General features: G+C 40.2%; 2 protein-coding genes across 4 annotated transcripts; one reads left to right on the top strand and one right to left on the bottom strand.

Annotated features, from left to right (window-relative positions):
• Positions 1-939: 939 nt before the first annotated feature.
• On the bottom strand, positions 940-9,067 carry stac3 (SH3 and cysteine rich domain 3). Its single transcript, XM_085394757.1, has 13 exons — positions 8,783-9,067; positions 8,086-8,126; positions 7,547-7,625; positions 6,973-7,126; positions 6,766-6,863; positions 6,572-6,632; positions 4,859-4,956; positions 4,442-4,511; positions 4,301-4,350; positions 4,087-4,169; positions 3,910-3,961; positions 3,685-3,822; positions 940-3,106 (listed from the first exon to the last, which is right to left on the bottom strand). The coding sequence occupies exons 2-13, from the start codon at positions 8,091-8,093 to the stop codon at positions 2,999-3,001; spliced, it is 999 nt and encodes a 332-aa protein (XP_085250883.1). The 5' UTR covers positions 8,094-8,126; positions 8,783-9,067; the 3' UTR covers positions 940-2,998.
• A 556-nt stretch (positions 9,068-9,623) lies between these two features.
• mbd6 (methyl-CpG binding domain protein 6) lies at positions 9,624-26,104 on the top strand. Of its 3 annotated transcripts, none has more exons than XM_085394753.1 (13): positions 9,624-9,848; positions 10,817-11,034; positions 12,030-12,163; positions 13,925-14,027; positions 14,484-14,664; positions 16,386-18,812; positions 19,497-20,506; positions 21,036-21,144; positions 21,293-21,438; positions 22,201-22,968; positions 23,160-23,212; positions 23,390-23,456; positions 25,493-26,104. In XM_085394753.1, exons 3-13 carry the CDS (start codon positions 12,048-12,050, stop codon positions 25,562-25,564), a joined length of 5,052 nt encoding a protein of 1,683 aa, XP_085250879.1. In that variant the 5' UTR covers positions 9,624-9,848; positions 10,817-11,034; positions 12,030-12,047; the 3' UTR covers positions 25,565-26,104. The 3 variants fall into 3 exon arrangements, with proteins under 3 accessions (XP_085250879.1, XP_085250880.1, XP_085250878.1); XM_085394754.1 differs by having other exon boundaries at positions 9,624-10,183; positions 14,484-14,655; XM_085394752.1 differs by having other exon boundaries at positions 9,624-10,183.
• Positions 26,105-27,974: the final 1,870 nt, after the last annotated feature.

Here is a 27,974-nt window from a genome sequence, read left to right as displayed (position 1 = left end):
ATTTTACACACATAGGTGTAAACATGTTCCCACGGGGGGGAGTTTTAAGTAGCAGTTTTGGAACGAAATGTTTCGTGTTCCATGTTCAGAAGTCTTTTACTGTTCATTTTTTCACCTTTGTAACAGACATACGTCTTCCTGCAACTGTTAGCGGCACTTCAAATAAGCCATATTGCTGAAAGGGGCACAGTTGTTGTTTCTCATTTTGTTTTTGTACTCAGGAAAATAAAGAGTTTTGCACTTTTGTGACTTAGTGTTCTATCAAAATTTAAAAAGAATGTCCTCATATGTGGATATCATTTTTCTCAGAAACTATATCAGGTGAAAGATAATTCTTTGTTTTTCCATTCATCGGGTCCCAATCAGCACAAATAGCAACGAGAAATTAAAAATGCATGCCATGAAAGAGTTCGGAAGAGAAAAAACAAACTATCCGCTTCTTTCTCTCTCCGTCCGCTGGTCGGCAGCAGTGCGCATAGAAGCGGGTTTCCAACAACAAATAAAATCCGAAGAAAGGGGACGGCAAACGGAACTAAATGGCTGCTCCCTTATAAGCACAAGTTAACGAGAGTACATTTATTTAAATCTGTTTGTAGATTAAATGTAAACAGTGCGCGACGTAAAAGAGCGCGAGCGTCTACACGCGGACCTTTATTCCTGCTGTTGAGAAGTTTGAATCCCTCAACCGAGGACAGTCATGGTTGCAACTGATACTGTAAAAGCTGAAGTTTTTAATGACTGTGACAGTTGTGCTGATTTCACACACAGCACGCGGGGCAGCGGAATAATGAGAGCGCCATCTGGAAAGATTTTACTAGAACTAATGTTGATGCAGGGTTTATAAGAGGACTGAGCAGAGGTGAGGGAGTCACAGTGTTGTGCAAAACGTGACTTCCGGTGTTTGTTTTTACGTCTCATATAGCTGCTTACATTGGTAGATAGGCTGTACTCAAGCGGGGATTTACGAAGGTATCAACTATAAAGTAAGGAAATTACCTGTTACGCAAATATCATCTAGGTTATAAAATATCTTTATAGACCTAGTATGTTATATTTCTTGCGATTTCTGCTGCCGTATTGGCTGGATCTCTCCTAAAAACAGACATTTTTAATGTCAAAGAGACTTTTTAGCTGGGTAAATAAAGGATATGTAAAAGTCACGTTGCCACAAACTTGCAGTTTCTACCTTGTGACAATAGTGTTGTTTGCTATATCATATATCACATGATATCATTCATGAGCCATATGTTTGACATATGTTTGAGAAATTATACACCAACAAGTCACAACAGTTTAAATACAGTCAGTCAATTTTTGCCAATTACAGAAATCACTTTTCTGGCACTATATCAGCATCTCTGATGATGCTTTGCACAGACCTTTTCCATATCCATTTGTGGAGAACAAATGATTATGCAAACTCACACCTCACTAAATGCTCCACACATGCATTCACTTCAGATACAAAGTCTCAAGAGAACTGCACCAGAGTGTAAACAAAAAGGAAAGCGGACCCTGGGAGCACCGAAGGCAGTTTTGTGAGTTGCACATTAATAATTGGAAGATAAAATTCTCAGCTGACTCCTACCTGTCTTGGATTGTCAGGGGGTGGATATGGTATACACAAGCCTATCAGTGCATTGCTCAGTATGAAGGTTCCTCAAAGAGTTCACACTCCTATAGAAGTCTTGCAACAGCTGCAGGACATTTGTTGAATAGTGGCAGAGCATGGCTCCACGCAGATTTACTGTTGAGCTCTTCGTCCCTAATAATGGATGCATCAGAATAGTGACAGGTGCTACTGAAGGGTGTCATGTTGTGGTTAGTGTAGACAGTGCTGCCAGGCAAATTACCAATACTGACAAACTGACAAGCTAAACTCAGAGATACAGGAGCAGAGTGTGCACAGATGGATCTTTGTGGGTATGTCTTAGCATCAGTTGATTTAACAGAGGCTATAGTCAAAATCCTGGAGCAAACTGAGGAAGTAACACATTCAGGATGCCAAGATGACCCATCTCTTTCGTCTGTGATTATGTGCACCCAGGCCCTTAGCGCTGCACTGACCAAACTTACAGTAAACAAGGGTGTGAGAGGTCTGTAGGAGACATGTTAGGTCATATTAAGAGCACTTCTTTATCTGGATTTGGTAATCCCATAAAAGTCTTTATCTGTAAAAATATTTATTTTTATATGTAAAAGTTAGGCTTTCTGTCTTGAAGTGTAACGCTCTCTTTAACTTATGTGCCACCAAAAAGCTTCCTTTTAGTAATTGTGATTAAATGATATGATGCAGTAAATATAAATAAAAAAATAATATTTTCACTGAGGAAAAAAGTTTCTTTATGAAACTGCTTATAAAAAATTTTGATTGATGGATTTTTAATGGCACATGACTTCAGGGAAGAGTCATTGCTGCTGACTACCCCTTGTTTTCGGAAATGGTCACTTCACGGCAAACTAATACAGAATACAAGCCATAGAAAAAATAAATATACCATTTATTCTCAGATGAGGTTTTATTTTCTACATTTTAAAGAAAGCATCACAGACAGTTCTTAAGAGCATTTTTGGTTTAATTCTTTAGGCACTACAAGCATTACACCCACTTAATTGTATTAAATGGTGCAAACACACTAAACAATTTAATGTATAGCACTGATGTTTTTTTACACAGATTTTTTCTTATCTTGGTTAAGGTTTTCAGAGTCATACATGTGAAATTATTTACAAATCCAATCAAAGAAAATTTTGCTCTTTTCATACTTTAAATTAAATCAAACACTTGCATAACTACGCCGTTCACAGCAAAACCAATAAATCAGCTAAATGTTTCTTCATTGCAGGCATTAGTGAAAATGACTTTTAAACCATTATGTCAAAGGCACAGCTATATTTAGCTTTTCTATTAGTAGTAAATGTAGAAAATCAGGACCTCCAGTTCTCGCTAATACTTTTCGTTATTATGCAATGGATTTTCCATTTCATATCAGGTTGATTAAGTCACAGTGATCTCCTGCAGCAGATCGGCAGGGAAGTAGCCCAGCTTGCGTCCAGTGCTGACCTTCAAGTAGCCGCCTTTCTCATCTCCTTTCTTCACCACAATCTGAAACACAGAGTGACAACAGATTAAGCAACCTTTTTATTATAAAGACAAAGAACTTTGATTTACAATTTGGGTCATAATTTATAAAAGACACATCTTTGTACAAAAACACAGTGGATTTCAAATCAAACAATAGAAATGTATTGAAGTGCAGACTTTTGACTTTAATTCAAGTGGTTTTACACACTTTTTTGCAGAAAAGAAAATGCACTATCTTATGTGTGTGCGCGCACGCACGCACACACACACACACACACACACACACACACACACACACACACACACACACACACACACACCTGTCTGTGAAGGTTCTCAGTCATCCAGGTCATCGTAGTCTAAAGAGGTTGGAAAGGAAAGCGTTCCAGATTTTAAGCCCTATGGGAGTGTCCCCAAGAGGGTCACAGACCCCCTGTTGATCCTAAAATCTGGGACTCCATACCAATTGCTCTTAGAACTGAAGAAGCTTCTCAGATGAGAGGTGTAACATCTTCAAGGAAACTTAAAGATCCCAGATGCTTTTCTTTCCAAGCTCCTTAAACCACACACACACACACACACACACATACTGAAGTTACCTGGTCTTTCTTAAGTGTAATTTGTCCCATCTCTCTGTTTCCCACAAAGGAGCGCGTCACCTTGTAAACTCTTTCTGATGCTCGGACTTTTATGAGGTAGTTGGCGGGGAAGTAGCCGGACTTCTCTCCCATCTTTCCCTGACAACACAGAGCAGAATTTGTGTACTCATCATCAATAGCACAAACTGAAACAGCATTTGTAAACCTCTAAGAACTTTAACTCACTCTCCACCACTCTTCATTGGAGTCATCCAACACTGTGATCCGATCACCAGGGCTAGTAAACACATTCTCAGTAAGTGCTTTTGTCACTGGCTTTATATTAAAACTGAAAGTTGATTAAATTTAACAAAATAGAAATAATTATTCATTAGTGTTCAGATTTGATTGTGATTTTCTTACTGAAAGTCAAGGTCATCTTTCTCAATGGCCTTGAAGCGGTAGAGAGCCAGGTAATAGTGGGACTGGGAGAAAGTGCCTTTAGTCTAGGGACAAAAAAAGCATGGATGCTAATTTATATGGCAAATGTTATTAAATTTAAATTAAAAACAAAACATGCACGTATGGTGCTACTTAGCAACAAAGCGTTACATGTATGAAATAATCGACTGCTTACCTTGTCATCTGCTTTGTCTCCTCCTTTCTCTTTTTTATCATCAGGCTTCCCTGTTTGAGTATCAGACATCACACAATCATATCTTTTATGACTAACTTGCATATTTTACACCACAGAGATAAGCTCTTGCTTTAACTTTACCTTCTCCTCCCTCCTCATTCTCTTTGGGCTGTTGGTTCTCCTCTTCCTCCTCTTCCATCATCATCATCATCTAGAGGACACAGCAGTGTTAAAACAGCACTGATCACTGATTCCCCTCTTCCACAGATTAGGTGTCCTTTATTTCTTTTAGTTTGTTTCTTTTGTGTTCTTTTTTCATATTTTTGTTTGCATGTACTATAAAATTGGAAATAGTACAAAATAAAAAGTTAAAAAAAAAACCAGCACTGATCTCATATTTTATATATAAAACATGAAATCTGTTCTTAAAATGATTTCAAACACTGCATTTTCTTGATTACATAAATTGTATTTATTTTGTTTGCAGTGAGTCAGTCCCTGAAAACTGTTGAAATTCATAGATTTTATGTTTTGATTAAGATTATTATAAATGCTTACATTTTTCTTATCATTTTCATTCTTCTTACGCTCCTTATTTGCCATGATGACGCCAACCCGCAGGGTGTCGAAAACTGGGTCGTTCCGGTTTGGGTTGTCTGGTTAAGGACAGGGATAAACACAAAATCAACATGGAGTATAAGAATTGCTACACTGCACTAGATTGACTAGTCTATGTTTTCAAGATCCCGAAGAGTTAATCTAAAAAGGAAAACTATATTTACTCATTCAGATATTTCTAAACATCTGCAGATTCCAAGATCATCAGTTCAAACAATTGTACATAAGTTATTCAAATGTGTCACCAGATTGCCGAGATCTGGAAGAAGACTCGAATGTCACCTGCAGAAGAGTGAAGGAACCCAGGAACCACTAAGATTCAAGCCTGCCATGAACTTGAAACTGTTCAAATACCAGTGTCACTGTCCACAGTGTAGTAACTTTTACATCACTCTGGACGGAGTGGGTGTTGACCAAGAAAGAAACCTCTGCTCCAAAAACACCACTTTCAAGCTTGGTCAAGATTTGCAGCAGCCCACATGGACAAGTCAAATGCCTCCTGGAGAAAAATGTTATGATCAGACAAGACAAAGATATAACTATTTGGCCACAATGACAAGTGGTATTTTTGGAGGAGTAAAGGTGAAGCTTTCAGACCTAAGGACACTGTACCAACTGTTAAGCATGGTGGTAGTAGCATCATGCTTTGGGGCTGTTTTGCTGCCAGTGGTACTGTTATAGTGTACAAAGCGGCCGGAATAATGAACAAGGAGGACTACCTACAAATTCTTCAAATTCACCTCAAATCAACAGCTAGATGGTTGAAACATGGCTGGTTGGATAGCAGGAAGCCAACAAATTTATACTAATTCTGCCAAGATGAATGGTCAAGTGTATCATTATGTCAGAAGCTCGTTGATGACTACCATTTTTTCTGGTCAGGTTATACCTTGCTGAGAGACACTGAACCAATTTTTAGTGGGGTTGTATGTATATATTTGAGACCACATGTATACTTTTGACCCCTGTATAGATTATAGATTATAAACTTGTGTACACAATTATTGTTTTTTTCAAGTCACTAAGGGTGTATACTGTACAATCATTTCCCCCTGGAACAAGAACAAACCAAAGAATTAAAATGCTAAAATTACCGTGACCATCGTGATAAATTCTTCTTCTTATTAAATCACTGATATTTAGTAGTTGGAGCCACTTCAGTTGCTGCACGGAGGACCAGGGGAAATAACAAAGTGAAGGTAAGTGAATGTGAATTATGGAGGGAAAATAACCAAACAAGTGTTTGCTGTTTCACTTTACTTGTTTTTTTTATTTTATTTTAGTGTTAACTAAATGTATGACGCACTGGGATAAAAGGATCAGGGTTATAGTGACACAACACATTCTGCTGTTTTTCTAAGAAATATTATTTCCCAACACAAAGGTCAGAATGTTGCTTGAACGTCTGCTTTGCACTGTCCTTTAAAAATGTTTTTCTTTTTAAATTTTGCTGTCATTAAATTAATCATTTCAAGCACATTTAAGTTTAAAAATCTTTAAATGCAGCTTGTTAAATATAATGACTGCAAGTGTTGCTAAAGAGAAAATGCAGACACCGTGCTTAGTTTCCTTTGCGATAGCAGCCTTGAATTTAAGGTTAAGAAATTTATATACACAAGAGATATATTGCCGTTCCAGATTCAGTGGACTCACTTGGGTCTGGTTGGTCACTGCTGTACAGAGGGGAGCTGTAGGCCCTTCTGAATCCAGGCGGCTACAGGAAAGAAGAAAAAAAGTTTTTTAAAAAAGTTTTAAAAAATATATCTCTCTCACTCTCAAGGGCAGTAAAAGGAAACTGCAGATGTTACAAATATAGTTTCATATTCAGTGCACATCAGCAAACTCACAATTTTGCCAAAACACCTCTGAAACTCAACATACGACTGACATGAGTGGTGGATGTTGGTCTTACAGTTTTTGCATCTCAGGCAAAATTTGTTGTTCACTGAAAGATGAGGAACCAAAATTAACAGTCTCAATTTTTAGAACAAATACCTATGGGATTATATGATGATTGATTATTTATATCATTAATATAAAAAAACAGCACTTACAGACTATCATGCGAGCGCAGACGTCACAAAACTTGGGCTTCTTGCAGTAGTGGTCCTTGAATTTGTGGGGTTTGTCATTGACCCGGACAAGCTCTGAAGGAGGTTCTGGTTCCTTCTCCTCCACCTCCACTTCCTCCTCATATATGAAATAGACCTACAGACCCAAGGGACATATGTCAGACAAAAAAACCCAACAACAAAGATGTGATAGAGTTGTTATATAAGTTGTTATTAAAGTTTTTAAATGTTAAACATACTGAGCTGCCAGTGTCAATGTCACACAGTGTTGTAAAGTATTACATTAGTGTCTTGCCTTGTTTGTTTATCAGCTGGTACCTGATCTCTGTCTTACATTTAGCTTTTCAGGACCTAGTGAATAACATTTCGATGACTAATCCAGATCAGCCAGCAGTGCTCAGTTTTTTTCCATAAGGTTGTATAAGACAGGGACACTTAAGCTCATATTGTTTCCAGCTGATGCTGCACTGCAACCATGTCCCAGTTGGTGGCTATTTTAAACAGCCCAAGAATTGCACTGCTAATGGCGGGGGGTTGACATGGTGCTGTCACTCACAGTGTCTCCGTCCTCCCTCACTACATTGTCAGGAGCTGGGGGGTTGTCATGGATATCCACAGAGTTTTTGTCATCGTCCCTAACACACACACACACACAAAGAAAAAACACACTCAGCCATGAGTGAGGTTAACTGGTGCGGCTATAGATAGTTATTTTGTTTATTCTCAACATTATGATCACTTTTAATTCTAAAGGAACATGTAAGCATATAAAGTGAGGAACAAGGTTTTGCATATAAACAATCTTTAAAAAAACCAAACACAAGTAAAAGTGAAACTGCCATTCCACCTTAAAATAGTAGAATCATGGCAATATAAGACTCAATTTGTTTAAGGATATCCTTGCCGCACATTCTTTCAAGTGGACATAGAGCTGCTTTAGACATGATGCTCTAGAATATTTTTATGGCATGGGCTAGTGCAGTATTTAGTAAACAGGAAATGGAATTAAGACTTAAATGGTAAACAAGTGCTACAACTAAGCCAATAAAATGAGTATCAAGAGGCGAGTATATTGATTTTAAGAATTATACTTACGGCTCCATGGTTTGATGTAGACAGCGTTAGTTCACCTCCACCTAGAAAGTAAAGAGTTAGGTGTTGTTTTTTCCCCCCAAAAGATTATGAGACAATTTAATAAAAGTTATATCATGAGAGAATGTATTACTAATTATTTGTTTACTCAAAACTTTGAAATACTTAGCCCATATCCACTATTATGTCAAATTGTTTTCAAAGTAGGTGCTACTGAAAAGTTAAATACACATTTCTGAACTTCTTAGAGGGAAGTTGAAAGAAATATCAGAAAATAAGCCTGCATTTGGTTTTGATTAAAAATGTATTTAAGAAGTATCAAATGTGGTAATACAATAGAAAATATATTCCTGTGTCTGTGTGAACGCTACATGCACTTGCATATCCACGCAGTGTTAGAATGTGCTCGTCTTCTATACTATTCTAGGGTTGTGAAATTTAATCTCATCACAGCTAAATTTGGCTGCCTCTGTCAGCCTGGAAAAAAGCAACAAAAAATAAAAAAAATGTTATGGAAATAAAAAAAATCTGAGTTTGTAAAGTGACAGAGATAATCTCAGAGTTGGGGTTGTTTAGCTCGTGTTTTAAAACTAATGGAACTTCACTCAAATTAATTCAAATAAACTGAGTGATTATAACACAGGTCATGCACAAACATTTTTTCATTAAAAACATTCTTTAAACTACAGTATTGGCCTACCTTTTGTCTAAATTTGTACAGATCGCACTGAAGAAATCATAAATCCGTTGTGCTGGCAAAATCTCAGTGAATGGGTTTTCACCTGCTGGCAATGACCAGAGCCCTGTATGGTCAGTATGTTACAAAGCAGCTTCACTTCAGGCCCTCGGGATGCTGGGCTGTCAAAAAGTCTGGTCCCTCTGTGTTTTTTAGATATTTTCCAAAGTGACTTTAGGTTGTAGTTTGAGTGTATATCTGGAGATGTGTATCTATGATTTTGGGTGTGTGCTTGTGTGCATGCCAGGCTTAGCGGTCCTATGTCAAGCTGACACTTTGCAACAGCTGAGGACCTTGGACTGAGCACCGATGACGGGGGGAAATCAGATATAATTTCTCCTTCTGTCTTCAATACATCTCTTTCCCCTTGTCCCACTTGTTCAAATTAACAATGCCGGTGGCCTTTATAATAAACATATTTTTTCCATATCATGCTGTATCTGTGTGCATATGAATTATTATCGTTGTGCTATACAGTTATGATATGCCCCTTACTATGTTTTACTATATATATATATATATATATATATATATATATATATATATATATATATATATATATATATATATATATATATATATATATGCCTAGAGTATGTTTAACTTTTCATATAAAATTCGTGATGTGGGCCACAAATGCAGTGTAGACAGGCGGAAGTGAATCCACTATTGTCAAGTGAACACATGTTATTATTCTGTCATTATCATGTCCTCTGTCAAGGAGCTGAACACAGCTTCATTCAGGTCTGTCTGGAACACTACAAAGGTCCCGTTGCATGTCGGGTACAATATTCCTTAAGCGTCTAATGCGCATGCTCAACAGTAAAAACTCCATTATTTTTTGCTCGGAATTTGTGAGAAAAAAAAAACAGTGGGCAACTGTGAATTGGGGATTACATGGGCCGTTATGGTTGTGGGAATATACCTGAAAGCTCCACGGTTTAGCAGAAGAGAAAGCAAAGCAACGGCTGGATAGCTGCAGACCGGGAGCGGGACAGCCTTCAGTCTTGTCGGGACACTCCACAATCAAGTAAATTTCAGTCAGTTAGCTGACTGGCTAGCTAGCCTAGCTGGTTGCAGCGTTAGCTCCGAGATCCCAGGCGCAGTAAAATGAAGCGTTATTGCCCTTTGTTTTTAAGTCGGACTGGCAGACGTTGTATGAATGCTGAGAGCTGAATGCGCACACCGCTACGGGAATTGGATTACACAGTGACTTATTTTGCGCTCATTTATTAAAGTATCAGCCGTTTTCAAAACATTATCTGGCTAGCCCGTTTGCTAGCCAGCTAACTCTTGATTCTCCCGCGAGCCAGAAAAGCCAAGACTCCAAAACTTCGCCAACACAGAGCCTGACGCAGAGAAAAGGTTGGTAGGACCTGCTAATATTGACGTTAGCTAACGGATATCAATAAGTAAAGTGTGATGTAGGTATCCGATTTATAAGAGGTTTTTTCACAACGCGGTATTGTGCATGGGTCGTGTGTTGTTACTGCAGCTAACGGGCAAGAGTTTTGTATTGGAGTGTTTTGTGCGCCTGACAGCTGTCACGACAACACAGTACAAAGTAGGGTAGCTTGCTAGCTTAGCTGTTAGCCTGGACGCTAGCTGCCGTGTATGAGCCGTGTACTTTGTGGGATGTTTTTTTTTCATACTTTACGCTATTTATGATACAAAATTAAGAAAAAAAGGATACTTCAGTTCAGAGCTATATTAATTGCTCTTTCATGTGCCAGCGTGTTCGCTTCGGAGTTGGTTGTTGCAGCTGCTTATACTGTCGCTAAACACTGAGTAAACTACGGGCCTAGGCAAACACACCCTTCTACTTCAAAGCAGCCAGAGCTTACTCTGAAGTTCTTCTGGGGAAGACTAATACATCTGATGTCGTCGTTTTTCAAACACGCTTAGATCATATCAGTTACAGAATAGGTTTGTTGCACGATGTCTTTACCGCGGGGGTCGCTGCCAGATTACATAATCCACCTCCACCTTTCTTTGCAGGCTCTCCACCTTCACCCACATCCCTACTCTGATGTGAACTGAACTAATAAATCTGCAGAAGTCATCCTTCAAGAGAGGGATCTGCCTCATAGCTGAAGAAAGTCGAGGTGTTTGGGCAAGTCAGGTTTTACTGGCAGTGTGCTTCTAACCCACCAGCATGTACACTGGACAGTGGATACTCTAGCCAAAACAGATCCTGGCTTCCCAAAGATGACAAGGTATGCAACTTTCTTTTTGTTTGTCTTGGTATTACTTTTACATTGATAATAAACCAAAAACCGTTCTTTTGCTGTGGCCACTCCCCCTTTTCAACATGTTTACATCACATTCATTCTCTAGGGGCTTGTATTATCTTCATCACAGGCATAAGAAAAGAAACTGCTGGGTACTTTCCCAGAACTTTTCGACACACAGATGACAGCTAAAAAGTAAAGGAAATGATGCTGAATTAGTAGAGTGGAATTAATTTGCAGTGCTTCCCATGTTCATGCTGCTTACTTTAGTTCAGATCTTGGCTGATTTCATCACCATGCATAGGGTACATTTTGTAATGTTTGATATCCGAGATTGATATTTGATGTTGTGTAATAAGCTGAATGTGACCTCAACATTAAGCATGCAGGTTGCTTGAAATAAAACATTAATGATTGCAAAATCTTTACTGCAGAAAGATTCACTCATCTTTTGTGTGTTTACTTTTTTCAGTGACTCACTCAGGCTTAGTGAACTTCCCTGATACGTGCACAATATACAGTTAAATGAGGAAAGCTCTTTCAGAAGAGATGAGCAAAATCTATTGTAGCATAAGCATGAAAAATTGAACTATTTTTCTGGTTAGACTCCAACAAGTCCCAGATGAAAGGGTTGGGGATGAGTAAGCATCTGGTTCATAGAGGCTTTAGTATAGACACCCTTGACAACCCGTATAATGTAGAGATAGCAGGATGAGGGGGGAGGATAGATGGCTTGAAACCTAAAGTAGATGCTGAGACTAAACAACTGTTTCCCCCCTATAAGAGTATTTAGCATTGGATTTCTCTTTGTGTTTAAGTAAAGTTGTGCAGTAGGGGATACCACAATGGTTAAAATTTCGTTAGCAGCACAGTCCCTGGGTCCACTCTCGACAGGCTGAACTGTTACTACATGATACCTTCATGTTACCCCCCTCCTTATGTTAAAAGACAAGATGTGTTAACACTTCCTGCTTTTCAAGGTGCTGGCAGGCTACAAAATGATGGGAGGCAGTGATACTGTCAGTGGGGACAAGGATGGGGTCCACACCACTGCAATACACGTCCCCATCGGCTGGCAGAGGAGAGTGGAAGGAGGGCAGGTACTCTATGTCAGGTACGTTGGTTCCACACACATGAACTTGCTGATTTTTAATAGTTGGGCAACAGGTTTTGAAAGCACACCACTGAATAATTGTTACATAATGTATTCTTGAAAAATGACAGTACTGGTTTTGCAAACATATTTTGGGGGATGTTACCTGGCAGGATGACTGCGGTTTTGGATTAGTTTTTTTGAAGTTTGTTTCTAGCTATAGACAACAAAGAAGACAAGAAAATGTTTTATGCACTTTTAGGCAGTGCAAAGTGAGTAAAATTAAATGTGTTAATTATAATGTTCTATTTATTCTGGTGAGCACTTATTCTGGTTCTATTTATTCTTATTCTGGTGGTTTTAAATACTTGTGTTTTCAAGCATACTAGGTCTTAGTGGGGGCTCAAAAGCAAGTGACAGATTTAGGCTTTTTATATATATTATGTTGTTTCTACCAAAGAGAAACATACTTTTTTCTTTGTTATCAGTCGTTCATCCTGAAGATCACCTAAAGACTTCTTAGATTTACTGCAGTTGTGCTCCACTCCACACTTGCCCTCTTCTTTTGCTGTGAAAGGATTCCCTTTGCCTTAAAATACTGGGCAGCTGAGGCAGAGAAAAAAGTATTTCCATTTGGATAACAATATTTTTGTTGAGCAGTGGTTTGGATCATGCTTGAATTTAGACATAAAATGTGACGTTGTAAATATGAAATTTTGTATTACTCATTATTAGCCACTGAGTTGGAAAGAAACTTGGCTGAAATTAACTGTTCATTTTTTATTTATTTTTTAAACTGTTCATTTTAATGTTAGCCATAACCTGCATTACTAACTAGTAACCTATCTAATGCCAGACACCCCAGCCCTGGAGCAAGACTCTGAAACTTTGCTTTTTGTTAGATATACCCTGATTGAGACTTAACGCTTCAGAGGAGGTTGTGCTATATGTTGCCAATTCTCCATGGAATATTTTTTAATTATTGGGCCAGTTTGTGCATTTTACAGGTGTAGAAGCACCACAGGAGTGGATTTGTGTCCTTCAGACTCTCGTATGGGTCAGCAGTGTTTGCAAATGACACTAGTGGTTTCTCTCATTGAACTGGATTGAATCAAACCTTTTTTCATAATTATCTTCTGCACATTTGTACAGTCAGCAGGGAAACTTTTACTCATGACTGGGAGTCTCAAGCATGTAGCTCTCTTGCCCTTCTCCATTAGCTCCCCATGGCTCTAACCAGGAAAAAAAACACAAACTGCATGAATGTTATGATGGAATTGAAAAATGCACAAGTAGTTTATGTTTATCAGCTGAGACCTTACTCCTAGTTTTGCTGAACCTCACTACCAGTGGCTAGTATGGATGTAGACCCATAAATGGCTGGTCTCCCATAAGTTGTTCATGAATGACTTTGTTGATATTAAAGGTTGGCAAACGCTTTCCTAGAATGAACAGTATACATGTCTCTGCTCTGAGAGCTGCAGCTTTAGCTTGAGCTCAAATTGATTTGGCTCAGTTGTACCATAATGCTGCCTACAAATGATTCTTGAAAGGAAAAATTCCTTCTGTGGCTGCTATGCCTTGCGATTATGTGTCACACTCAATTTTCTTCTGGCCTTGAACAACTCCTGTCATACATCATTGTCCACCCCTTTACACCCTACGCATAGTTGCATTTTTCTGACATTTTGCACTGGCTGGTGTTAGGTTCAGAGCCAGGGCAGAGTTTGTGCTTTAACTGTGTCTCATTTGTTACAGTTTCTCTCTGCCTTCTTCCTGTAGTCCCAGTGGCACAACCCTGTCCAATCTGGAAGAGGTCAAGACCTATCTGATGACTGATGGCACCTGCAAATGTGGCCTCGAGTGTCCTCTCATCATCAACAAGGTGTTGTCAGTCTGTCAGTTTGTTTGTGCTGTTGATTTGTGTGTTTCTAGTAAGGTTTGGCAATACACAACAGAGTTTTAGATTCAGTAAGCTCTGTGGTGTTAATCTCACTCTCATTCTTGTGTCACAAATATACTTGTGGATCACAGCTAAGCAGCTGTTGTACATTTTTCCTAGTCGGCATGGAGAATACTTATAGGAAGCATGTCTAGTTAGATTTGTCTGTTCAAGTAGTCACAACAAATTGATTGGGACACAGATGTCTGCACAGGGTCTCGCTTTCACCCTCTGATAACAAAATTTACGTCATCCTGACCAAAACAGAACCTCACATACTTAAGAGAAGCAAAAACTACTGTGTAACAGTTACATAAAAGTACAGAGAAAATCTATTTACATATTCTCCATAAAGTTTTGTCTGAATTTGTTCTAATCCTCCTTTTTGCTGTTGTGCAGGTTTTCAACTTCACAGTGGGTGTGAAGGTGGAACAGCACAGCCAGCCACTGGGCAAAGCAGAGCAGGACATGACCAAACTCTGTAATCATCGCAGGAAAGTGGTGGCAATGGCTGCCCTGTGTCGGAGTATGCAGGCTTCACAGCTGCCCTTTGCCAGCTTTCATCATCCAGGTAACCAAGGTGAGCAATGACATGCAGTAGGTTTGAGACATGGTACTCATTTATCAGTTTGCTCTTAGATAATATCTAATAAAAAAACATAAACATTTGAGTGATACTTTTTTCTTAATTTCTACATATTTCCTTAAAAAGAAAAGCTGAAAATCAGAAAATGCTGGGTTTTAATTTTTCTTTGAATAAAGTCTCTATGGACGATGTTGACAGGTTCCCCTCACAGCCTTTAATGTTGACAGTGTTGTGTGCACGGCAGTAACATCAGGTAAAGGACTTTGCACACATTTCTACATGAGAATACATGATAAGTATTACCATGATCGTAGAACCAATTAAAGATGAAATTTCATTTATGAAATTAAGAGGCTGTTATTAATAAAGTGTCTTCAAGTCAGCCTTCAAATCCAGTTCCTTCTAGCTCACCATTCTACTCTCTTGCACTCTGTTTCGATTAGTAGAATATCAGAGAAACTCTAACAGAATCCACAATGTTTCGATGCAATTTATTACACTTTAAGCCACAGACTTACACACATAATTTTGCATCCATATTATGGATCACATGTGTTTGACTGTGAGATGCATGTGGGAGTGGATTTGACCATCTGCATGAGTAGCCAGTGACTGCCGGAAATCCTGTGGGGGCTGGTAGGTGTAGTTTGAAAGGAAATTTGTTTCTTGTAGATCTGCATTTGTGTTGTTGAATGCAGCAGCTGTCAGCCACACAGAATTCAAACTGCTGTAGTATTGATGTCCTTTCACCCTAAGAACAGAAGAGATTTAGGAAAATGAAGATTTCCAGTTCTGGCGTGCTTTGTTTCCTCGAGTTTATTGTATCTTATTTCCACCCAAAAACTGTTTGTATTTTGGTAAAAATCAGTGTTGAGACACAACTCTCTTCAATTCTGTTAAAAATTTGGGTAAAATAGGAATTATTTGAATGGGTAGAGCTGCTCTGACTCAAGTCATGTGAACTGGATATTTTAGTATGGTGTTATTAGTGTTACCACTCCTTGTATACACGACAAGTTGGAGAGCCACATGGGGTGGTGAGGAGCAACTGTTGAACCAGGCCTTTCCTATGCACTCTGTGCAGTTATATTCCTTCATTAATGCACATCTGTGCATAATTCTCTCATTTTGGTTGGTTAGATAACTGCTCGCTTTTCTCTAGATTATTATTAATTTTAATTGGTTTTGGGATATTTTTGTATTGCATAGCTTGGCCTCCATTCCGATTATTCAGCAACCATTGGATAACAAAAGTAAAATGTTCTTTTTCACATATTAGTTATAATTTCAATGTTTGATTTTTAGAAAAAAACAAATTTCACACCATTTACCTCAATTACTAAAAATTGGTTGTTTAAATGCTTCTTACAGCCTTTAACAACAAATGTATCAAAAAACCTAAATAAATCTCACAATACTTTTTTAAGCAATTAAATTGCACAAAATTGACAGATGTAAAAAATTTACGAATTAAAAGTGATGCAAATTTATATATATATATATATATATATATATATATATATATATATATATATTGTCAGACTGTTCAATAAACATTCCTTAAAAAAGAATTTTCTGGCAATTATATCACAGTTCAGACATTAAAGGGACAAGAAATTATGCCAGACTTGTCTTTCACAATAATTACTCTGTAAACCATTTAGTGGGCTCGGGAAAATTGAGTAACAAGCTGTATTTTTTGTTCCCACTTCCAGAGATGAGCAATCGGGTGGACGGTCGTGATACAAAGGGCGAATCCACAGAGCGTGAAGAAGAGGACCGTGGCATTTTCTGTCCCAAACTCCATCCAGTCCCAGCTCGACCCCAGAACAACCTTCACCCAAACCCCTGCACCAGTCCTAAATCCTCTCACCATTTTATTTATCCTTACAATGGCTCCTCCTCTGTCCTTCACCCAGCCACAAACTCTCACTATCCACTAGATGCCTTGAGAAGACTTCACCATCCTGCTTTCTCAGCATCCTCCAGTTCTTCCTCCAGCTCATTTCCGGCGTACAGCACCCCCCAGAGGTCACCCTGTACTCCCACTCCTCAAAGCAAAAGTCAAAGTCAAAGAACACCTAAAACCCCAGAGACTCCTGTTTCTCCTCGGCTAGGACCCCTCTCTTCACCTCCCCCCTCGTCCCCTGTTACCCTTGGTGGAGGAGGAAGAGGAACACAGACTCACCCTCATCATCCTCATGTTGTAATTGTGGGAGGTTCTACCCCACCCTCCCTCTCTCCCTCTGTCCATAACATGTCTATGTCTCCACACCAGCGCTCCTGCCACCCATCAGCTTCTCCATCCTCTCTGTCTGAGCAGGGAGGAGGCTTACCAGCAGCAGGAGGAACGCTGATGGGAAATAACTTGCCTCAGAGAAGGAAATCCACCTCTTCCTCTCCACACTCCCCACTTCCCAGTGGCTCTCCAAACCCCAGCCCCCAGCTTCCCAAATACAAGCTGGAAGACATCTTGGAGCAGTTCAAGAACTCAGGCAATAGCAGCACTAATAATCACCACCTCCTAAACCCTAATAATCCCTCCTTACTGACCAACCAAAGCAGTAGTAACCCTCATGGTCTTTCCTCAAAGTCCTCAAAGACTCCAACCTCCACTGCAGGATCACAAGTGTTTGGGTTGAACTCTGCAGGGCCCTCTAGTTTACCTCTGGGGCCATATCTGAACCACCACCATAGCCATCAGGGCAAGCTGCCACATCCAGCTTCTTTCCCTGCGAGTAGCCTCCTCTCTGCAGCTGCCAAGGCTCAGCTGGCTAACCAGATAACCCAGGGCCAGAGGTCAAATGTGGCCAGCAATGCAGTGAGCTTGGCCTCTTCTCTGGAGGTCCTGAAAGAGGCACAGCAGCAACAGGCATCAAAGGTAACAAACAGCACTTTACATAACAGCCACTCTCCCTCCTCCATTGCTTCTTCTAGGCTTCCCCATCCCTCCCTTGCAGCAGCCTCGACTGTTTTCTTTCCTCCATCCCACTCTCTGGTCCAGTCCCTGGCTTCCTCCTCGTCCCATCTGCCACAATCAGCAGAGCGTAACACATCGTATAGGAAGCGGCAGCGTCGATCTCCCACAGTCCTCAGCATGCTAACAGACACCAAGCAGCTCTGTAATGGGCTGCGGAAGACCCCACCAGAAGATGCTGTTTCTGCTACAGTTATCAATCTTTCCTCCTCGTCCACTTCATTCCCCTCCTCCTCCTTGCATTCTTCCTCTACCTCAGCTGTGCAGAATCAGAATGCCATCATGTTGGATAACCATCATCAACTCCTCTCTGGGCAGATGCCCAGGTTCCCTGCTCCTCGACAGACGGCACAGCTTTCCAGGCCTCTGCGCCCAAATGAGGCCCTGGACTTCACTACAGGACCGACACCCACAGCCACCCCTCTTGGCTTGGATCCTCCAACCCAGCCTTTGTCTGCCCTGTTACACCTGCTCAGTTTGCAGAATGCGCAGGCCACAGTCTCAGCATCCAGCTCTGCCTTAGCTCAGTCTGGATCTGTGTCTGTTGAAGGAGGTGGACACACTAATAAACAGAGCCCCAAGCAGTCACCTTCATCTCCAACCCATCAGTCTAATGTCAGGGACTCGTCGACTCGGTCACCTTGCCGAACAGATAACACTAATTCTCCCCCGTTGAGTCCACAGCCACTGTCTCCTCCTCCCCCCTCCTCTCAGTTCACATCAGCGCAGTCTCATCTTCATCGTCAGTCCACTAAGTCAACTCCTCTTCAAAAAGATTCTTCGTGCACAGTGTTACCAAACTCAGATTTCCACAACAGCAGCAGCCCATCTCAGCAGACACCCCCATCTCCCTTTGGCAAGCATCAACGAACCGATAATCACATTCCTTCAGTAGATCCTGCTTCCCATTCATCTTTACAGGTTGCCTCACCTCAGGGCACTGTCACAAGAGAGATTATTAGTAAGAACGAACCTACGTCAGTGGACCTTAGTCATCCTCAAGGCAGTGTTCCTGTAGGGGTATCCACTTCCCCAAAGCCTCTAGATCTTAGCAACCACGTCCTGGCCATTCTCGCAGCATCTTCTAATGTTCCCCAAGGGGAGGGCAACTCTTCCAGCCATACCTCTGATGTTGAGACGTCTTCCCCAGGAAATCAAACTGCAGGTGAGGATGTTATTCATGGTTTTAGTTTTACAAGTACAGCCTAAACTTGTAATTTTTATTGAATTAATTTGGTTGTCTACACATATAGACATCAGCTTTGTTTTTGTCATTCTTATTTTTAATGTGAGTTGTATTTGTAGCTGAATTCCCCCTTTAAATGGGCTTTACAGATTATTCTACACAAGATAATAAATACACAAATAAGGGAGCATCACAGTAAAACATGCCGGTTAAACTTCAGGAATATCAATCTGTCCAGTTAAGAAGTGGCAACCATTGTGAAAAGAAAATGGCACCAGTGGCAGGTCTGCCAGTTGTCGTGTTCTCTGGTGGTCCTGCTAAAGGATGGTAGGGACCTCATGCTTCTAGAGTCTCTTTCTGACAGTCTGTGGGGCACTGGACTCGGTCCTTTTGTTCCTCCATTGGTTTATGCTGTCTAACTGGAGAGATTGATATCCCTAAATTTTAACCGCTTGGTTATACTGTGATAAACAAATGGTTCCTTATTTTTTTGAGCAATATATGTCAAGAACAAGGGGTGCATTATTTTTTTTTCTTGTTGCTCTGAATCAGAGTGATAACTGATATAACTGATGCATACCATCCAGCACGAGATCCATATAAAAATGTGTTGAATGATTAGTCACTTTAAACAGATTTAAATAATTGTTGTTTTTCCCACAGGAACGGAGGAGTCTGAATTTGGGGACCCAAAGATCTTCACATTGACCAAACCTCCAGCCACCAGTCCCGGGCTCACTAGCTCCTCTCGTCAAGGAGAGAATCACAGTCCTCCTAACCCTTCAGCTGTAGGTGACTCAGCCACTCCTTTAAGTCTGGCAGAGGCCTTTCCCTTCATGAACCAAGAGCAGCTGCTCCAGCTGCTGTCGTCTACAGGAGGAGTACCATCTGTCCTGGACCCCACAGTCCTGGCTTCATTGCCCCTAGGGGGCCTTTGGTTGGGAGGACAACATGCACAAGTACCTCCTGCCAGTGTTGCACCGCAGCCACCACATAATCTGTCAGACCAGCAGTCAGAGCAGCAACAGCAGCAGTTACTGATAACACAGCAAGAAGATGCACAGCAGCAACACCAAGACCAACAACAAAAGCAACTGCAGATTAACAACAATCATCTGTTTCCCTTGTTGCCCCTGTTGAGTGGTGCCCAAGGGGAGTTCCCTCTGAACCTTTTAGGGCTGCTGAATCCACTTCCAGCCCCAGCGTCAGCCCCTTCTGCAGTGCAGGAGGCTGATTTGACAGAAAAACCCAACCTTCATGCTCTGCTAATGGCCTCCTTGTTGCAACAGCAGGCTTCCTTGTTACCTCTATCTGCGCTGGGTCAGTTGAGCCAGGTCAGCTTGGAAGTTCCTATTCAGCAGTCACAGCAGATCTCTACTACATTAGAGGGCCTCAGTCTGGATAAGACCTCTGGCCTGCTGGACCCATCAACCCTAACTGGGCCAGGGCTCTTGGAGGTCACTCAGGGCCTCCTTCCTATTCCTGCAGGAGCTGAAGGCTCTATCCAAGCCCTTCAGTCTCTACTCATTCCCGCCACTCTTCCTCCTCCCTCTGCAGCCTTCCTGCCCCTCAGCCCTGCCTTGCTCACTGCTGCCCTGAGCTCTGCTGAGCTCCACCCGCCTCCCAATACCCAATTAGCTCCTGCACAGCAAACCCAACATACCCAACCTCAGGTACGCTCCCGATTTCCTATAGCTCTTTCCTCTGAGGTCATCCTAGTTTCCCTTGGAAAAACTAAACTCATTTCCTTAACTCCTCCATTGTTTTTTACTGTATTAGTTTCCCAAATTTCTTTCCTTTTTTGCTACCCTGCTTTATAATAAAACCCTCACACTTTACAATTGGTTTTGGTTACTGTTTTAATGTACCCATTGGCATGTGGCATGAATGGATAGTTTTTCATCCTGTTTATAGTTCAAATATATGAACATAGAAAAAACACTCAACAGTAACTAAAAGAAGAAACGCAATAATGATGATGATGATGATGATAATGTGTGAGGAGTGGGAGGTGTTCCTTTCAGCCTTTGCAAAAATGCAATGTGTGCATTCTCCAAAACTTTTTTTGTTTAGTTTTTTTTTTTATACTGAAATACTAAGTTAATATATGTGAAGAATTTATGTCTCCTGGTTTTTTCAGCCATACTTTATTTATTTTATAATTCATTGTCTGAAACCCCCAAACCTTTATATTCACTTCAGGTACCCACAGATGCTGGTGTTGACACGCTCATACCCGTATCTCTTCAAAGCAAGGACAACCCCATCCTCCAACAGTTACTCCCCACTTTGCTGAACTCTGCTATATTAGGTGAGTTCGCACACACCCTGTGTTATGTCTTTCTCATTGTTTTAGGAATAAATATTATTTGCCTTTCAGTGTTAAACTTTAAACTCTGCAGGGACTCTATTGCAGTATTTTTTATACACTGTGTATTAGTGTATTTTTTGCTTTATAGGAGATCTTCCTGGCCTCACAGGCCTCCATAACATTGTGGGGATTGGAGCTGGTTCCATTCTTCTACCACCAGTCCAGGCCTCTGCTTTGGGGATGCCACTGCTACAGGGCCATGATGGAGCAATCAACTTACTCAACAACATACAGGTACATACCTAGCATGAAGTCTGGAGAACACAGCATTTTTATCCTTTCTTTACTGTACATACTAGTGTTAAGGATTTGCTGTTTTCCATAATAACCTTCCTCTGGCTGCAAACACCATGTTGCATTTGTTAAGAAAATCCTAAGTGGGTGAATGTGAATGCATATGTGCTGCACAAAATAATGTGCCACAATTTGAGAAATGGTGTTTCCTAGATTCACTAAAAATATGTTGTTTTTTTTTCTTTTCTTCAGTGAACTATGGTGTCCAAAAAGTTAAGACACTAACTTTTCTCTGGGAATGGCTGTAATGTTTCAGTTATAGCAGCTGCAGATTATATCCGCTGCAACATCTGTGTCATAAAGCTTCACATCTGAGTTCTTCTCATATTGCATCAATACTTTACAGATGTTATCATTTATTTTAAAAAAGCCCTGTTGTGTTTTGATCTGGAAGCGTGTAAAAATAGTTTGTTTTTTTTGGGGGGGGGGTTGTAAGTGAAAAATTAAATCCACGCTCAGACAAGTGTTACATTGTACTGACTGAATTCAGCATCATCAGATGTTGAAAGATTTAGATTTGTTTTCCTCCTGGATGCTTTAAGGAAATATAAAGACAATCTAAAGTTGAATGTTCATATATAAATGGAGGATTATATAATTTTAGGCAATTTTGCAACAAAGAGAAAACACATTTTTAATTCTCTAATACTTTCTGGATCTTTGAAAGTTACTTAACATATCTTTTTCTTTTTGCTCCTCTAGCTGAACCTTGCTCCAGCCTCAGAGGGAGAGAAGCCAGTATCCTTGCAGGAAGTGCAAAGCCCTGCCCCACAGGAAGACATACCAGCCAGTCAAATCACTCCTGAAGTGATCCCAAGTCCTGTTCCAGCTCTAGCTCCAGCTCCTGCCCAAGAATCCACTCCAGGCTCTCAGCGAGGATCTGAGGGCAGATCTGTCATTGATCCTTATACTTCTTTTATGGACACGATTTATACCTCTTTTCTTCAAGTCAGTGCTAAAGAGCAGGAAGATGGGGCCCATTTGGGGCCATCTGACCCCACTTCACCCTTCTGTGCCTTACCTCCAGTTTCTTTTCCTGTGGAGCACCATACACCGTCCACAACTGTCCCAACTCTGCCACAGGCAAGTGCCCCAGTTTCCCTTAGCCCACGGCGGGCTTGTTCCCTACGCAACCCAGACTTATCCCGACTTAGTCTGGAAGCAGCAGCCCATTCTCCAGCCCAAGGGACACCCAAACCCACTGAAGATGGGTCTGTGTCCCCCTTACAAAGGAAACCAGTTATGGTAGAGGGACATACTCACCCAGAACCTCCTCTTCCACCTATATACTTGGAGGAGGCCAAGACAGACTGTGCTGGGCCTGCTGCATCTATGTGCCCTTATGTAGATCCAGGTGTGGATAGGCAGGGGCATCTTCCCCAAGTAGGGTATCTCAGTCCTGGGGATGGATGCAATAGTAGGCCCACTGAAGAGACAACTGGGACATTGCTGCACTCTGAACAGGGAATGGTGAGTGCCCAAGTCTTCTGTTTCCTTTATACTCAAAGGCAAAAATGTTTTTGCTTCTTTTAGACACCAGAATGTGGACTTTAACAATGGTTGGTTATAGGCTTTTGATGAATTTAAGGAGCTGAAATGTAAAACAATGATGCATGATTTAATCATAATAACCTTGTAACATGATTTCTGGTTACACAAAGGACCAAGCAGGAGCAGCGGCTGGAGCCAGAAGAGGAAGGAAAAGGAAACAAACGTAAGACTCCTTTTAAGATGGTTAATTTCTCAGTTGTACTCGATACAGAAAGTTGCCTGGATAATTCAATTTCCAGTAAAAATCAGAGTGTCTCCCACATGCAGTTCTATAATAACTGTCCTGTCAGGTGTATTTGGCATACTGTAGTGCATACTAATGCGTTTCTTACTTTATCAGGCTTCAGAATGTGTTAGAAGACTTCAGAGACGTGGATGCTACAGCACTAGAGGAAACCAAGGCTACAGTAAGACTTGTCTCCCTCTCGATGACTTATGGATTTATTGTTCTTTAGCAGAAGGGCTGGTTGTTGTTTACCTCTCACCAGTTCTATTCAAATGTTCTTAGTCAGACTCTTTGCAGTCTTAAAGACGGCCCTTGTTTTCCCCCAGCTGTTGGTATTTGCTGTTGCTGTTACTTTTCCACAGTTTGGCATGTTTTAATTGACTATATGTGACTTGCATGTTAACACACTTTGAGGTTAACATGCATGGCTTCTGGTGAAAATCCATCAACAGCTGTTGAGTTGGCAGCACTGACACATGTACTTGTTAAAACAGTCTGTAGGGAAACCTGAAACCGGGTAACAAGTGGGTCCAGAGGCCTAATCAGACCCAAGTATCAACAAGGTGTTATATTTTTATTTCTTCTCTGAGTACTGCAGAAACAAAGTAATAGATTTCCTGTTTATTGATGCTATCTTAGACATTTGATCTCACAAACTGATCTCCACGAACATTAAGTCATTTACTTTGAAGTGAGATTTGACTTCAATAGAGTTTATGGTAACAGTGCTCGTTGCCAAACATCATTTGTATGTAAGGCTGGAAACACAAACAATCTTTCGACACCTCGAATAAAACTTAATCATACACTATATCTTTTCTTGCCTAAAGTCTGTATACTGTGGAATAGGCACTCAAAACCACACAGAAGAAATGGCATAAAAGTAAATCATGTATTCAGTTTTGTTTTGTTAGGTAAAGAATGGAAGAGAGGCACTATAATATGAGTGAATACAAAATGTAATAAAGTAAAACTATATAATGAGTAAAGAACCATTGATCGATAAGCATTCATCACAGAGTCATGGTACCCAGGGCTGTTCGATATAACGATATATCGGATGACAATATGAAAATCTTTCATATTACGCTATTGTTTGTTTCGTGGTGTCGCAAAATAAGCTGTTTACGACAATGTTTTTTCATCGTTTTGATAGTCACTGTAGTGGCTATATTAATTTCGTCAAATGCTCTCTTTCTCTTATATTTAATATAACCACACTACGGACAGACAGGCAACTGTTTTTATGCGTTGTTGTTAGCAACAACAACGGTAAAACCATCGCGTGGCTCCGCCGTCCGCTTGTTTATTTTCCACATAAACCTTTCACAATAAAGCTCAAGATCCTGTTGAGACGTTTCAATATAAAGTGAATCATGTGAAAGAGTATGCAAAGTGTTTACGGATGAGAAGCAACAAAGAGCCGTCAGGTGCTAAAAAATAAACCTTAGACTCAAACGTTAGAACAGGCTTTTCCCCGCAGCACGCTGTGTAATAAATACACAGAACTTATGTCTAAAAATGTATAGATTCATGCATTGGTTCAAACATTTGACTTCAGGTACATGACTCCCAGCTAAAAACACTTTACGTAAGTCGAGCTGCCCGAGATTCACAGACTTTACAGAAAATTTTTACATTTTTGTGATTTATATCGTTGTCGGAACAATAGATGTGTTAAATCGGGATATGAGATTTTGGTCATATCACACAGACCTAATGGTACCGTTAAAATCCTTTGACTCCTCTCAAAGCTGCTAGCATGGGTGTAAAGAACAATGAAGCTAATATAATGCTATTTGACATCTTCATAGCATCAGATAGGTGGTGTGCAGTGAATCGAAGTATTTTAATTTTTTCATCCTTGAAGTGTAGAAATACCACATTAATGACAATGCGGCACAAGAAATGCCACTAACAACCAGCATTTAAGAAAAATATTCAGCACTCTGGTGTTAGGGCCTTTTAATGATATCACATTATGTCATATAATATCAGATAATATAATGTCAAGACATGAGGGGGGCTTGGGTTGTGCAAGCTTGCTGTGCAGGATTCAGTGTAAAGGATTTGCTGAAGGAAGCAGTTTCTGTTTGGTGCTGTGAGTCTTCTCAATGATTGTGCAGTTCTGTCTGCAGTGCAAAGTCATTCCACCACTGGCAGCTGCAAAGATATGAGCCTGATGTGACTCTTCTCTCACACTCTCTCTCGTTCCAGACAGCACTGCTGAAGCCTGAGAGGTCAGTGCGCGGCAGGCGGCGACGAGGCGCCAGGTCTCAAAGGCAGTGATTGGTGGAGGGTGCCATCATTCAGAGCTGTTCACCAGTGAAAGGCAACCAGATGCCTCTGTATACCCCTCCATCTCTCCAACCTCATCACTACTGTTTTAGACCTTAAAAAAAAAAATCAACTGCACTAATATGATGCTGTCATGTCAACCATTGTTATGGCAACCACTATGAACAGATAGGAGAAAGATCTAGTCTGAGTTTATTTCAAAAGGTGAAAAACATGAAGAGAGATTTTGTGGATACTTTTTTCACTTGTGTTTTCTCTTAGGTCACAAAATAATGGTTGCGTTACATTGTGAACAATGATCTTTCAATTAGGTTTGTGTTAGAATTATATTAATGAGAAAACATGAAAATAACAAACGAGTAATGTTTTCTTCTCATCAGTGTGTTACTGTGAGTCAGGACGAAGCCCATCTACTTGAACGATGCTCTCTGTTGAAAGTGTGTGTGTGTGTGTGTGTGTGTGTGTGTGTGTGTGTGTGTGTGTGTGTGTGTGTGTGTGTGTGTGTGTGTGTGTGTGTGTGTGTGTGTGTGTGTGTGTGTGTGTGTGTGTGTGTGTGTTGGACAACAGTGCTGTTGCTGAGCCCCCCACTGTCAGGACGTTTTTCATTTCAGTGAGACTTTGTCTTTTTAGTAAGATGAACGTCTCTTTGTGCTTGTATTTTAGAGAAATGTTCCAGGTTTTCAGGCGGTGCTGAAAGAGACTACAGGAAGGAAAGAAACTTGACTTTTTCTCCCCCTTTTTTCAAAGTATGATATAATCTTTATGTGGGATAAACCAAGGAACTAGTGTGGTTTACTCAATCAGGTTTCTTAGGTAGTTTATATCAGTGGCTGATTACAAACAGGAAAGTTTTTCATTGAATATAATTTCACATATCATGTGAGATGTATTGGTTTCCATGTTAAACCAACAGAAAACGTTAATTTGAAGTTGTTTTGTACAACCTTGAATCATTTTGCAATGCTCCAGGGTTCCCAGTGACTAACCATACTGATGTTTGTAAAAATTGCAAAACCGGCAACAAATCTAGTGCAACTCACGAGTGTCGTTTGTCATAATTTGACAACCCATTTACATTTCAGATGCTGTGTTACTTGACGCTGTGAAGAATTACATGTAGCTCTGGTGACTTACATGGGATGAGACCCAGGCAAGAGATAAGTCTATTTAAAAAAAAAATAAAAAAATAAAGAGGCTTAATTTTGAAGTTCAACAGGAACCAGGTGTTTACAGAAAGTACTGTATGTCCTTTGATTGGATGAATGGATGGCTGGAATACTTATAACACAGAGAGCGATAATGTCTTATGTGGATCTGTTGAGTCCGTGTGTTACTGTGGATTTGGAGTGATATCCTTGCTCTGTCTCCCCCGTCACTGTTTGAACTCTCCTCCACACACTGCCCTGCCCCTGAGAGTACTGGCATCTCTAGCTGTATTTAAAATAAAATAACAAAAAAAGAATAAAGAAAAGTGAAAAAGAAAGCAGATTATGCAATTTCTACACTTGGAGATTTGTACATATGTACAGTTAATGTGTTTTATTTTGATTTTATATTGTTAGAGACAGATGAGAGAAAACAATGAATTGTGAATTTTTTCTGGGAATTGTAATTAAGTATTTTTCTCATTCTACCCCTTGCTTTCAATACTTATGTTAAAAAAGACGATTAAATTGTGGACTGTAGCTTTCTTTTTTTTATATGGGAGTCGTTTTTTATTTAATATTAAACTATTTACAAAAAATACATGTACCTTGTGCTGATTTGTGTTCTGAATATTTGAATATGATATGTGTTTAAATATTCCTTCAGGTCGCACACACAGTCCTGCCCTCGTTATAGTGAGAAATCAGAATTTTTTGCTGAATTTTTTGGAAAGACTTTCTTAATGTCCTTTAAAAAATTCTAGAGATAGATAGATGTAACATAAACATAGAAAAAAAAAAAATATATATATATATATATACATAAGCAACATACGTGACCACTCTAAAAGAAAACCCACAGTTCAATTTCAGTCTGTTTGCACAATACCAGAACCCTGCAAATAGCTCATATAGATGGTTCCTGTGTTTCTGCAGACAGCCCATATTTTATGATACTAAAACCCAACTCCATAGTAGTTGTATTTTCAGTGTTAATTACAGGTTTCTGACATTCAATGTGCTGTCTTGACATATTGCTGCATCACCCTGGCCTGTAATGCCACTTTAAGCTGAAGCCTAATCATCCCTTAATCAATAATCTCTCTTCCCCAAATGTTTCATATGGCTTTCCAAGCAGTACAGTCATTCCTTGGATGAGAGCCAACGACTATTTGTGATGTATATGATAACAAAGTTATTCCTCGATCCTCTGTTCAGATGTGACGCCTCACCTTGGGCCTTGGTGATGCTGAGGC

This window comes from Rhamphochromis longiceps, linkage group LG20 (assembly GCF_057381845.1).
Source record: "Rhamphochromis longiceps isolate RC_006_pf linkage group LG20, R_longiceps_female_GT1.1, whole genome shotgun sequence".
Lineage (NCBI taxonomy): Eukaryota > Metazoa > Chordata > Actinopteri > Cichliformes > Cichlidae > Rhamphochromis > Rhamphochromis longiceps.
This window is presented reverse-complemented; position numbering and strand designations above follow the sequence as displayed.

Excerpts from the sequence above, each read along its gene's own strand:
- stac3 (XM_085394757.1), bottom strand. Across the intron at positions 7,127-7,546 it reads TGAGGGAGGACGGAGACACT|GTCTATTTCATATATGAGGA; the intron begins GTGAGTGACAGC and ends TTGGGTCTGTAG. Across the intron at positions 4,512-4,858 it reads ATGAAAATGATAAGAAAAAT|ATGATGATGATGATGGAAGA; the intron begins GTAAGCATTTAT and ends TGTGTCCTCTAG.
- mbd6 (XM_085394753.1), top strand. The coding sequence starts at position 12,048 with ATGATGGGAGGCAGTGATACTGTCAGTGGGGACAAGGATGGGGTCCAC. Across the intron at positions 20,507-21,035 it reads CCCAACATACCCAACCTCAG|GTACCCACAGATGCTGGTGT; the intron begins GTACGCTCCCGA and ends TATTCACTTCAG. Across the intron at positions 21,145-21,292 it reads GCTGAACTCTGCTATATTAG|GAGATCTTCCTGGCCTCACA; the intron begins GTGAGTTCGCAC and ends TTTGCTTTATAG.